Below are 13,017 nucleotides of genomic sequence, written 5' to 3' on the forward strand. Positions count from 1 at the left end.
GCTGAGCTGCCCTGGTCCTCAGTGGAGACTCTGCCAGATGTTGATTTAAGGAAGAAGAATTCATCTTTTCCATCCCCTGCTACAGTATCAAAAGATCCAAAGTTGTCTCCTCTCCCTGGAGAGTGCTTTGCTCTGTCCTGCCAAGAACAAACTCTTAGTCGGTGTGGTGGGTCACTTCTGTAATCCCAGCACTTTGGGAGGTTGAGGCGGGCAGATCATCTGAGGTCAGGAGTTCAAGACCAGCCTGGCCAACATGGTGAAACACGATTTCTACGAAAAATACAAAAATTAGCCAGGCATGATGGTGGGTGCCTGTAATCCCAGCTATTGGGGAGGCTGAGGCATAAGAATCACCTGAGCCTGGGAGGCGGAGATTGCAGTGAGCTGAAATCATGCCACTGTATTCCAGCCTGGGTGACTGAGCGAGACTCTGTCTCCAAAAAAAAAGAAAAAGAAAAAGAAAAAAAGAAACTCTCTAGGCTGGAGAAAAAGGTAGTTGTATGTTGTCTTCTTCTTCTTCCTCCTCCTCCTCCCCCTTCTTTTCTTTATTTTCGAGAAATATGGCCATTAAGCCATTACATCTTCAGTAGGTAAGGAGTTTTAACATAATTAAGACTAATTTTAAACTAATATTTTCTTATACCTGGAAGTTCACAGACAACTGAACTGTAAATTAAAAGAAGTAGCTACTATTTTTACGTCAACAATTTGCATAAGGAATGCACTCCCTATCTGGTATAAAGATTTTTGTGTTTTTGTTTTTGTTTTCCAAACACCCAAGGATGTTTAATTCATCTTTTATTTAAATACACAGTTGTGGACAAGGAAAATGGAAGGCTGACAAAACAAGGTGGGGGAACGAGCATGTTGACATTTTTTCCCCTTTTTTTGTGTTCTCTTTGGAGCATCTGAAAAGTGAAAGAAGTTAAAGATTTTAGTTAAGGACACAAAGATACTCCAAATCTGTAGAAGCTGATGCTAAGTTTCTCTCCTATTTTGCACCTTAATAGAACCAATATCAGAAGACCTCCCCAAGGAGAGTATCACTTTTGTCCAGAGATGAAGCATTCTGCTTGTCTTAATAAGTGAAGGAGGCCAGGAGCGGTAGCTCACACCTGTAATCCCAGCACTGTGGGAGGCTGAGGTGGGTGGATCACTTGAGGTCAGGAGTTCAAGACCAGCCTGGCCAACATGGTGAAATCCCATCTCCACTAAAAATACAAAAGTTAGCCAGGCGTGGTGGCACAAGTCTGTAATCCCAGCTACTCGGGAGGCTGAGGCAGGAGAATTGCTTCAACCTGGGAAGTGGAGGTCTCCAGTCTGGGTGACAGAGCAAGATTCCATCTCAAAAAAATAAAAATTAAAAAAAAAAAGTGAAGGAGACCCATTTTGACTTTGTATATCTATAACTCTATGTGAAAGATTAGAAGATTGTGAAAGATTAGAAGTTCTGACACTACATAATAACCCGTTATATAGGGAACCCATACTGTCAGTGAAAAGAAACAAATTCCTCCTCCTGGGTTATCTAATTCAGTGAACAGGACATCTCATAGGATTAAAAATAAGGAAACGGGCCAGGCGCGGTGGGCTCAAGCCTATAATCCCATCACTTTGGGAGGCCAAGGCAGGTGGATCACCTGAGGCCAGGAGTTTAAGACCAGCCTATCGGCCGGGCGCGGTGGCTCAAGCCTGTAATCCCAGCACTTTGGGAGGCCAAGATCACGAGGTCAGGAGATCGAGACCATCCTGGCTAACATGGTGAAACCCTGTCTCTACTAAAAAAAATACAAAAAAATAGCCGGGCGAGGTGGCGGGCGCCTGTAGTCCCAGTTACTCGGGAGGCTGAGGCAGGAGAATCACTTGAACCCAGGAGGCGGAGCTTGCAGTGAGCTGAGATCCGGCCACTGAACTCCAGCCTGGGCGACAGAGCGAGACTCCGTTTCAAAAAAAAAAAAAGGACCAGCCTATCTAATATGTGAACACCCCCACCCCCGCTCCCATCTCTACTAAAAATACAAAAATCAGCCAGGTGTGGTGGCAGGTGCCAGCTACTTGGGAGGCTGAGGCAGGAGAATCGGGTTGAACTGGGGACGCAGAGGTTGCAGTGAGCCACCAGCCTGGACGACACAGCAAGGCTCCGTCTCAATAGAAAAAAAAAAATGAGGACACGAGAGAAGGCAGCAAAGAAAACTGCCAAACTCTGATATGATTATATATGTTAACAGAATAACTAAATCTCAAAATGGTTTTAATTTCACAGATTAAATTCTATTTTGAAAAGGAAAAACTAAATCTATTTTTTTAAATGTACTTAGTAAAAAGGAAAAAGTAAAAGACAGGAGAGGCCAGCACTGACAGCTCACAGGATCATCCCAGACTTACTGGATTGTCAATGTAAAGCATGGAGAGCGTTGTGGTCCAGGGGAAGTCTCTGTCACGCACTGTGAAACCAGAGAAGAGGGGTGAGATAGAGTGGACAAGCATTCCACCGAGGCCTCACAGTGGTCAGAAGCCCAACACACTCCCCGGTCCTCGTGAGCTGTTGGTGTCCCCTCTAACATGCTTCATACTGTCATAGTGGGGAACAGGCACCTGCACCTTTACCCTCTCCACTCCTCTCCTTCACGTTCCCCCAGCCCAGAGCGTTTCCACACCTGAGATAAAGCTTGGAAACAAAACCCAACGAAAGCTTGGAACATGAAAAAACACCCACCAACCACCTCTGCAATAATATCCGTATGTCCAATTAAATCAATCATCCTTAAGGCTCCATCTCTTGAAGAGAACTACTTCAACAAAACTGGCACATAAGCCTTTATACTGAGTCATAAACTGGCTCACACTCCAAATTCTAACCCAGGGGAAAGAAAACAAAATTAAAAAAAAAAATTAGATGAAGGTAAACTTAGTGACAGCCAGATGTTGCTCTTTATCCTTCCTCCACCTCAGCCCCCACCTGGAATAGCGTCTTGCTTCCAAGTTATCAGATCCTAAGTGTGACCGAACCACAAAGTGTGTAGTTCATGTGAGTAATTAGGAATATAATTCCACCCATTAGTCCCCTGCAAAGAACTGTCCCAAATTGTAATAAATACCAACTGTTCTGCAAACCCAGAATGCTTGAGTCAGCAGCAGACTGCAAGAAAGCGGATTAGAACTTTTCACCCAAATATCAAGGGAGACAGCAGCCCAGTCAGGACACAGCCCTGAGGCTCCTCCTTCTCGGATGGACATTGCCAGAAAGTTGTGTTTTGGTAATCTGGAACAGTTAAGCTAGTCCTAGTGGTTCCGTGTTTACTCTAAATTAGTTTTGGAGCAGATATGAGGCTCAGATGAAAGATTCTATAGGAAATATAGTGCAAGGGATACTTACAGGTCAGGTTACTTGTGACAACATAAGGCCCATGTTCCACAAAGAGTCCAAACATGGATGAACCTCCTGGCCCACCCTGTAGCCAGAGAACTACTGGGGCATCTTCTGGCTGTATCTAGAGGAAACAATAAAACCAGTGACCACACAGAACACTCACTAAGGCTACAGAACACACACAAGTAAACTCACCCAAATCCTCTCTGTGTTACAGGGCTGTGACTAAATCCCATGAAACCTCCCCAGACCTCAGTAACCATTCGCCGCTATAAGCAAAGTACTGATCGTCTTTGGTTCTGTGAATGAGACTGTGCCTCATATGCTGGTGTCTTCTTGTCATGCAGTCAAGTCCTTTCCCACCAAGAGACAGAAAGCCCCTTAAATGTAGATGCTTGGCTTGTGCATGCTGCCAGACACCTAGCATACTGCCTAGGGCATATTTTTTTAGCTGTTTAAACTAAAAAAGGGACTCTTTAGGACTCTTCCATTTGACATGCATATTCCCAACAGAGGCACAACAAAGAATCCATTCTCAGCGACACTTTCCCTTCTGCACTGAGAGCCCAAATGTCTTTCTGATTTTATTCACTAAGAACATGTTCATAGCTGGGCGCGGTGGCTCACGCCTGTAATCCCAGCACTTTGGGAGGCCAAGGCAGGCGGCCATCAACTGAGGTCAGGAGTTCGAGACCAGCCTGGCCAACATGGTGAAACTGTCTCCGCTAAAAATACAAAAAATTAGCCAGGCATAGTGGCGCACACCTGTAATCCCAGCTACTTGGGAGGCTGAGACAGGAAAATCGCTTGAACCCTGGAGACGGAGGTTGCAGCGAGCCAAGATTGTGCCACTGCAGTCCAGCCTGGGTGACAGAGCAAGACTCTGTCTCAAAAAAAAAAAGAATGTGTTCATAGGGACAAGGACAACTTCATTCAACACCATGGAAAATGAGGAGGAGCAGACAGGCCCTAGGGGCCTTTAGCCAATACAAATAACAATGACGAATCCCTGAATAAGGTACAGATTTATTTAGGAGACGTGGGAGACAAGAACTAGAAAGGGGTATTGGCAGGGCTGTGAGGTTGAAAATGAAGCTCCTGGCCATAGTGTCAATACCATCACCTTCAATGACAGAGACTTTTTCAACTATTTCATTCAATGTGTATTTATTGAGCACCCATTATGGGCCAGGCACAGTGTCAGGAGCTAGGTACACAGAACAGTGAGTGAAGAAGAAAATGCATGTCCTTTTAGAACTTAGAATTGCATGGGCAATGTAGGCAGTAAGTAAGAAATAAAGACAAGGTTGGTCATGGTGGCTCACGCCTATAATCCCAATACTTTGGGAGGCCGAGGTGGGTGGATCACCTGAGTTTGGGAGTTCAAGACTAGCCTGAAACACGGCAAATCTCCACTAAAAATAAAGAAATTAGCTGGGCGTGGTGGCGGGTGCCTGTAATCCCAGCTACTCGGGAGGCTGAGGTAGGAGAATCCCTTGAACCGGGGAGGTGGAGGTTGCAGTGAGCTGAGATACCACCACTGTACTCAAGCCTGGACAACAAGAGTGAAACTCTGTCTCAAATAAATAAATAAATAAGTAAAGACAATGATTGGAGAGTGTGAAAAGGAAATACACGTGATTTAAGAGTCACTGGAGGCTGAAAAGGAGAAGGTGACTAGCGAAGGCTTCAATGAGGTCTGAGTGCTGCCCTGAGCCCTGAAAGCTGAGAAGGATCCAGCCAGGAGCAGAGCCAGGGAGCAGAGCTGTGCACGAGGGAAACGACAAGGGAAACCCTCACAGACCTAGAAAGTGAAGAAGGCACAGTCGCCAGGCGAATCCTCTAGAACCACCTGAAAAAAGCTCTACTTGGCTCCCCGGCTTGGCTTCCAGCAGGACCTAACAGTGGGCCCTTGCATGATGGCCTGGCTCGTTGGATGGTTAGTCAGCAAGGATCCCCTGGCTTCAGCCCAGAATAAAATCCCACCACCTCTGACTTGGCCTGGCTGTATAGACAAATCAAGATGTTGTTGGAAGGTCTGAGTGGATGCGTTCCATTGACCTGGATGGCGGGAGAAGGCTGAGGCAGAAGGCAAGACTGACTCAAAAGAAGGTAACTGGGATGCCACTGCCAAGACCTGCAGGAAGAGCTGAGCAGAGTTCTAACCATGACCACAGAGGGCACAGAGGAACTTCTCTTTCCCAGTCACCAAGAGCCTGACAGAGTCTTTCACGGCTTTGGAAGGGGCACAGGGGGACCTGCTACAAGATAGGGGCTGGTAAGAATGGCCATGAGCTGGGGCACACCATTCCTATGAGGCGCCACCTCTCGGGCTCATTCTTGAGCGTTAACAAATTAAGCGACATAATTAAAGCCCTTGGAACAATGCCTAATATATGATAAAAGCACAATAAATATAAATGCTTATTATGACTAAGGAAACAGGTAGAAATGGTAGAAGCCCAGAGTCCTACTGGGGCCTCTGATGAGCAGGCCTGAAGCTCCAGGGGTCAGCGCAGTATTACATAATGAAGAAGCGCGGAAGCTCTTGTCCCAAACGGTTTGGATTCAAATCTAGGCTTTACTACCTACCAGTGTGAAACTTTGGGCAAGTTGCCTAAGCTCTCTGGATCTCAGTTTCCCCACCCATAACAACAGGATCAATAGGCCAGGCACAGTGGCTCATGCCTATAATCCCAGCACGTTGGGAGGCCGAGGTAGGCCGATTGCCAGAGCTCAAGAGTTCCAGACCAGCCTGACCAACGTGGAGAAGAACCCTGTCTCTACTAAAAATACAAAAAAATTAGCTGGGCCTGGTGGCACGTGTCTGTAATCCTAGCTACGTGGTAGGCTGAGGCAGGAGAATCGCTTGGACCCGGGAGGCAGACATTGCAGTAAGCCGAGATTGCACCATTGCACTCCAGCCTGGGCAACGAGAGCGAAACTCCGTCTCAAAAAAAAAAAGATCAATAATAATAGCTACACTGTATGCTTGCTGGGAGAATTAAATGAATTCCTTTCCATAAACCTCAGCTTTATAGTATATGTTCTCCAAATATTATCTATTGCTGTAATAGATGAACACAAGGAATTTGTAGATGGCTTGAACACAATCTATCTGTAAATGACAGAATAAGAAAGTGGGCCGTGTGGTGGTTTTTTCTCGCTCCTGTAGCCCACAACTTCCCTGATCAGTTTTACTAGTTACTCCCCCTGCCTCAAGTGTTCAAATGTTTATGAACAAATAAACAGAATGAGGGTTTTGTCTCATAAGTCAAAGCAGAGGCTGGGCACGGTAGCTCATGCCTATAATCCTAGCACTTTGGGAGGCCAAGGAGGGCGGATCACCTGAGGTCAGGAGTTCAAGACCAGCCTGGCCAATACGGTGAAACCGCATCTCTACTAAAAATACAAAAATTAGCCAGGCATGGTGGCAGGTGCCTGTAATCCTAGCTACTCAAGAGACTGAGGCAGGAGAATCACTTGAACCCAGGAGGCAGAGGTTGCAGTGAGCCGAGATCATGCCACTACACTTCAGTCTGGGCAACAGAACAAGACTCTGTCTCAAATAATGATGATAATAAGTCAAAGCAGAAAAAATGAAAATCAATGACAGCCTTTTAAAGCTGCTGCTTGGAAGCAGAGTGAGCCCTGGAACTGGGAGCCAGACAGGCTGTGGTTCCAGTTGGCCACATAACAGCTGTGCCATCCTGGCCCTCAGTTTCCTCATCTGTCAAATGACCATAATGCCTGCCCCGCAGGATTGCTTGAAGGCTCTGAGGAGCAAACGTATATGAAATGATGTTGTGAACTCTAATGTGCTGAATAAAAATAACCAGCTTGCCCCAACCTGCCTGTGGAACTGTGTTTTTTTGTTTAAATAAGTGATTTTTATCTCCTCTCGGATTCACTCACCAGTATCACATTCCTCTTGTATTCACTCAGCAGTAGGAGCAAATTACACACATGAGAAGTGGAAAAACAATGGGATCTGGGTGGAAGGTAGTCCCTGCTCTTCCCAGCCTCCCAGGGAATATGAGATGCTGTGAGTCCAACTGATTCCAGCGGATATCCAGCCCCACTTCCTTCCTAAACTACATGTGAACTCCTAGAAGCCACAATGTGCTCATTAAAATTTTGGAGAGCTTTTCTCTTTTGGAGAGTAGTATTTTTATACTACTGCCTAGATCCAAATCTCAGAGATTCCAATTCTGTTGGTCTGTGGGGAGGAGGCCTCATCAGTATTTCTCAAAAGCTCCCAGGTGGTTCGAATGTGTAGGCGAGGCTGAGGGTCTGAAGGAGGATGGAAAGTTTGCCCTCTAAATATCTCAGGCCTCTGGTCTCCAGCCTGTTCTCCCCTATCCTCCACCCTATCCTCCCTTGGCCTTCCATGTCCTTTCCTGTGACCTGGCACAATGAACCGGACCTCTGGACTCTCAGAAAAATAGCCTAATCCTGAGAGGCCACACTACAAAGTCAAGTCAAACACCTCAGTGCCAAACATCTTTATTATGCAACTTTGAAGCACAGGATACTGCATTCTCGGAATGCTTAAATAACAAGATCTGTGTATACACTTCCAGCCTCAGTTGACCTTGCTCCTGATTTACTTTCCTGGAGGAGGTGAATGAGGCTCAACAACCCTGGAAGAAGCCTGTTTTTATTTTTTTATTTTATTTTATTTTATTTTATTTTGAGACGGAGTCTCGCTCTGTCGCCCAGGCTGGAGTGCAGTGGCCGGATCTCGGCTCACTGCAAGCTCCGCCTCCCAGGTTTACGCCATTCTCCTGCCTCAGCCTCCCGGGTAGCTGGGACTACAGGCACCCGCCACCTCGCCCGGCTAGTTTTTTGTATTTTTTAGTAGAGACGGGGTTTCACCGTGTTAGCCACGATGGTCTCGATCTCCTGACCTCGTGATCCGCCCGTCTTGGCCTCCCAAAATGCTGGGATTACAGGCTTGAGCCACCGCGCCCGGCCTAGCCTGTTTTTAAAGAAAAGCCCACACATACATCTTTCTACTTTGATGGGCCAACCAACCTGTGAACTAATGTCACCCTTACCTGTGATAAAATGTGAAAGTCAGATCTGGAAAATAAAGGTGTATGTGTTCAACGTCAAAAGCCCAAGAGTCAGTTGTGTCACGGCATGCAGACTTTTGTAATATAATATGGCATCAGATGTCATGATATGCAGTATAATATTAATTATGTCCATAACAATGGCATGAGGTTATTCTGTGACAATCCTTAGGGTGATATATTCAGCTCTCAATTGTGAGAATGCAGCCCTTCCCCTACTCTCAACTTTGGAAAGAATAAAAGACTTCCTGAACAAAACCACACTGCAATACTTAAGACTGAATGAAGAAATGACCACTTTAATTCATCTACAGCATTACAAAATCCAGGAATTTAAAAACATTTATTATATTGAAGTTATAATTCAAAAGTGTATGAAGCAACACAATTAATGCATTTGTTTTTCCAAAAGCTTTAAAATTTGGCCGGGCGCGGTGGCTCACGCCTGTAACCCCAGCACTTTGGGAGGCCAAGGTGGGTGGATCATGAGGTCAGGAGACGGAGACCATCCTGGCTAACACAGTGAAACCCCGTCTCTACTAAAAATACAAAAAATTAGCTGGGCGTGGTGGCAGGCGCCTGTAGTCCCAGCTACTTGGGAGGCCGAGGCAGAAGGATGGCGTGAACCAGGGAGATGGAGCTTGCAGTGAGCTGAGATTGCGCCACTGCACTCCAGCCTGGGCGACAGAGCGAGACTATCTCAAAAAAAAAAAAAAACTTTAAACTTTTTCTTAAAAGTTTTCTTAAAATTTTTTCTATTATAAAAACAGTACTTATTCTAACTAAAGGTTTTTGTTTTTGTTTTCATTGAAGGTAGTTTTAAAAGCCCCTCTTCCCCGACAAATTCTACTTCCTAGAGATGATCATGGAGATGCTTACGTTTACCCTTCCAGATTTTTCTCTATGGTCCCCCTCCATACAAACACATATATACATATGCTGTAGCTATTACATATGCAATATACATACACACGCTTTTTTCCAAAAATAGGATCAGGCTATACTCTAATATGCTCTAATATGCTGTATTCACTTAACAATATGTTGTGAAGATCTCTTTATATCAGTACATACCATTATTCTGCTGAACAGTATGCACTCTATGAATTTACCACAAGGTATTAACTCATTTAACATATAACGCCAACTACTCACAGGGATTGTCTAAGGCTGTGGATGCAGACCAGCTCCCACCCATGAGCAGGCAGAATACTTTATAGTTACGAGCGTGGATTCTGGAGCCAGAATGCCAAGGTTTGAATTCCAGCTATGCTATTTTAGAATTCTGTGACCTTGGGCAAGTTACTTAACTCCTCTGTGTTTCAGCATCTGCTGACTGAAAATATGGATACTATAATGTCTATCTCCTAAGGTTTTCATGCAGTTTTAGGGTCGATATATGCACAGCACTGAGAACAGTGCCTGGCACATCTATTTAAGTGTCAGCTCTGATGATTTTTCTGCTGGTGTGGGAAGGCAATAAACAAGTAACTAAATAAATGAGTGATATGAAAGAGGAATGGAGAGACACTAGATTAAGCACTTAAAGAAGGCCTCTGGTGGTGGGGTAACATTTGAGCTGAGATCTAAAATATGAGTAATCCCCTCATACTACATATTAAAGAAGAAAATAAAACCTCTACTAATGACTTACAGGTCAGAGTCCTGCAGCAAGAACTGATGATTAAAACGGAAGGGATAAAAAAGTTCTAAATATTAAAGAAAGAACAAAGGAATCCTAAATACTTAAGTGAGAAGCCTCCCTAGCAACAGAAGAGGGTTGGCCCGTGGGTCCCACAAACCTGGGCCCTTTATTGGAGAACAAGAAGCAACTATGGCTTTGCCTCAGAAGCCCTTTCGATTCCTCTGGCGACCCCTGGTGACCAATCCATGAACTTGGACACTCTTTATTCAGTGTTTCTTCCAGAAGGAATGGCCCAGAAGGAGAGACGTTATCTATTCTGCCAGAATCTCTACAAAAGGGAATTTCACAATTTCTCACATTAGCAAATTCCATTGCTTATTCACAATGATGGTGAAAAATCTATTCCATGTCTTAATGGAATGTCATTCAAAGAAAGTGAAACTCATTGAAACAAAACTAGTACTAAATCCTGTCTGCCCTATTGTTCCCCAGGTTGACATACCCTCCCTGAATAGCATCACCTTTGCCCCGAGTCTTCCTTTCCACCCTCATCCTCCACCAGCCCTTATCCCAGGCCCTCCTTTGCATGAGAGAGAGAGAGAGAGAGAAATAGATAACCTCCTGCTCAGACCATATACATATCACTGAAACAGTAAGTTAATATATTGACTAGGGGGGTGCTAAAAACTTGCCAATTTCAGTACTTTAAATAACATAATTTTTTTTTTTTTTTTTTGAGATGGAGTCTTGCTCTGTCGCCCATGCTGGTGTGCAATAGCGTGATCTCGGCACACTGCAACCTCCACCTCCCAGGTTCAAGTGATTATCCTGCCTCAGTCTCCTGAGTAGCTGGGATTAGAGGTGTGCACCACTACGCCCAGCTAATTTTTTTGTATTTTTAGTACAGATAGGGTTTCACCATGTTGGTCAGGCTGGTCTCGAACGCCTGACCTTGTGATCCACCTGCCTCGGTCTCCCAAAGTGCTGGGATTACAGGGTGGGATTACATACCCAGCCTCATGATTCTATTGTATAAGAGGACTTTATTGGAGTGGCCCTAGGAAATTTTAGGTATCTCAGCAAGTGTTAGGGCAACATTCCGGACCAGAGAGTCACTTAAAGTAGACAGGCATCTGCCAATTCTTCAGGACTGGTTACATATCCCTAGCCACCCCTTTTCTCCTGTCTCCAATAAGGAATGCCATGCTTGGTTAGAGAAAACAGCAACTAAACCACTAACAGATCCACATCAACGGCACTGCTTAAGATGAGAAGTGCAATTAGTAAATTAATTAAGGCCCTCTTCACACTTCTATATGCAGAGGCTGATCATTTGCTTGGTTTAAGTAATGTGTTCTACCTTAATTGAAGTCATTAGTACCCCAAGTAAATGTCTTTAAATTCCCACAAGTATGTTTAAATGGACTCCCATTTTGCCATACAGATCCCAGTTCAGCTAATACTTCAGCTGCTACACTAATGGTGTTAATCAAGGCAGAGCTTTTTATTTAAAGCAATTAATTTTGTGACTAGAATTGTTAAAGAGGTACATAACATTTTAACTCTACACATACACACTCAACACATACACACAAGTTGCTAAAGACATTCATGTTTTTCAAAGAAATTTTATTTCAAGTGGTTGGTGTTGACCACTCACTAAATCTTCCTTTACCATGATTGCTGCCATGGTATCGTCATACAGAAAATTAATTTTTTCAAAATCTTTTTTGTTTTTTGTTTTTCAGATGGAGTCTCGCTCTTGTTACCCAGGCTGGAGTGCAATGGCACGACTTGGCTCACTGCAACCTCCACCTTCCCAGTGCAAGCGATTCTCCTGCCTCAGCCTCTGGAGTAGCTGGGATTACAGGTGCCTACCACTACCCCCGGCTAATTTTTGTATTTGTATTAGAGACAGGATTTCACCGTGTTGGCCAGGCTGATCTAGAACGTCTGACCTCAAGCGATCCACCTGCTTTGGCCTCCCAACGTACTGGGATTATAGGCGTGAGCCACTGCATCCAGTCTCAAAATCCTTTTTTGTTTTGAGGCCTCCTTGTGTCATTCCCAAGTTCCCCTGACTCTCATCAAGCTTTGGCTTGTCTCACTGATTTGAACCAGCTTACACCCCATTAGAATCCTAACTTTCTTCTTCCTAACCTTTCTACCTGGCTCATTCCTTCATGAGATAGTTATGGCTGTTCTGTTTGTGCCTCCTACCAGAAACTTACACTTTATAAGGAATAGGGAAGTGGGCGGATGCGGGGAGGTGTGGAGAAGACACCTTACTTTCCCTTCTTGATGCAAAAGTTAGCTACTTTCTGTCTATGTTATTTCATTTCCACAAAGGAAATCGGGCATGCAAAAGTTTCTGCAGAGTGTTCAAATATACCTATGGGTGGTGATCTATAACATCACCTTTAGCTACTGTCTTTTTATTTTGTCTCTGATACCCTCTATTCTTCTATATCCCTGATGCCATTAAGTACGTAGCAAAGAGAAGATAAACAGAATCAGTTTGAAGAAGACAATTATCTGCGATCTCCAAATCTTTGCTGCATTGCTGGTGGATTTGTATCCACCTGTGTTAGATATATTTTGAGACATATTTTAATAAATCTGTCCAGTCCATGCCCCCTTCTCTAAGAACTGAGTCTCCATTCATCCATGGCTAATACCCAGTACCTTCAGTCTTAGCTGATTGGACCAAGGAAGAAGATGTAAGCCAGACTGTGGCAGCCATGGGTGCTAGTTAATCTCTGTTGGCTACATGATGCAAGGAAAGGTAAACTTGGAAATGAAAGGTTGGTCATACTCGGTTGAGTGCTTGGAGAAGCAAAGCATGTTGATCTGCCAAGGGAGAAGAATGAAGCACAGATGAGGGAATCCTGCGGTCTCAGACAGAATAGGGCTGAGACAGAAAG

At 44.6% G+C, this 13,017-nt stretch overlaps 1 protein-coding gene across 5 annotated transcripts in view; it reads right to left on the reverse strand.

The window, feature by feature from the left end:
- Positions 1–13,017, reverse strand: part of CPVL (carboxypeptidase vitellogenic like) — a 205,553-nt gene that overhangs the window by 102,357 nt on the left and 90,179 nt on the right. For all 5 annotated transcript variants that reach the window (XM_009203175.4, XM_021935228.2, XM_003896159.4 and 2 more), the window contains 2 exons: positions 3,377–3,491; positions 2,386–2,444 (listed from right to left, as the gene is read on the reverse strand). In XM_009203175.4, coding sequence (XP_009201439.1) covers positions 2,386–2,444; positions 3,377–3,491 — 174 coding nt within the window. The remainder of the gene's footprint in view (positions 1–2,385; positions 2,445–3,376; positions 3,492–13,017) is intronic.

This window comes from Papio anubis, chromosome 4 (genome assembly GCF_008728515.1).
Source record: "Papio anubis isolate 15944 chromosome 4, Panubis1.0, whole genome shotgun sequence".
NCBI classification, from domain to species: Eukaryota; Metazoa; Chordata; class Mammalia; order Primates; family Cercopithecidae; genus Papio; species Papio anubis.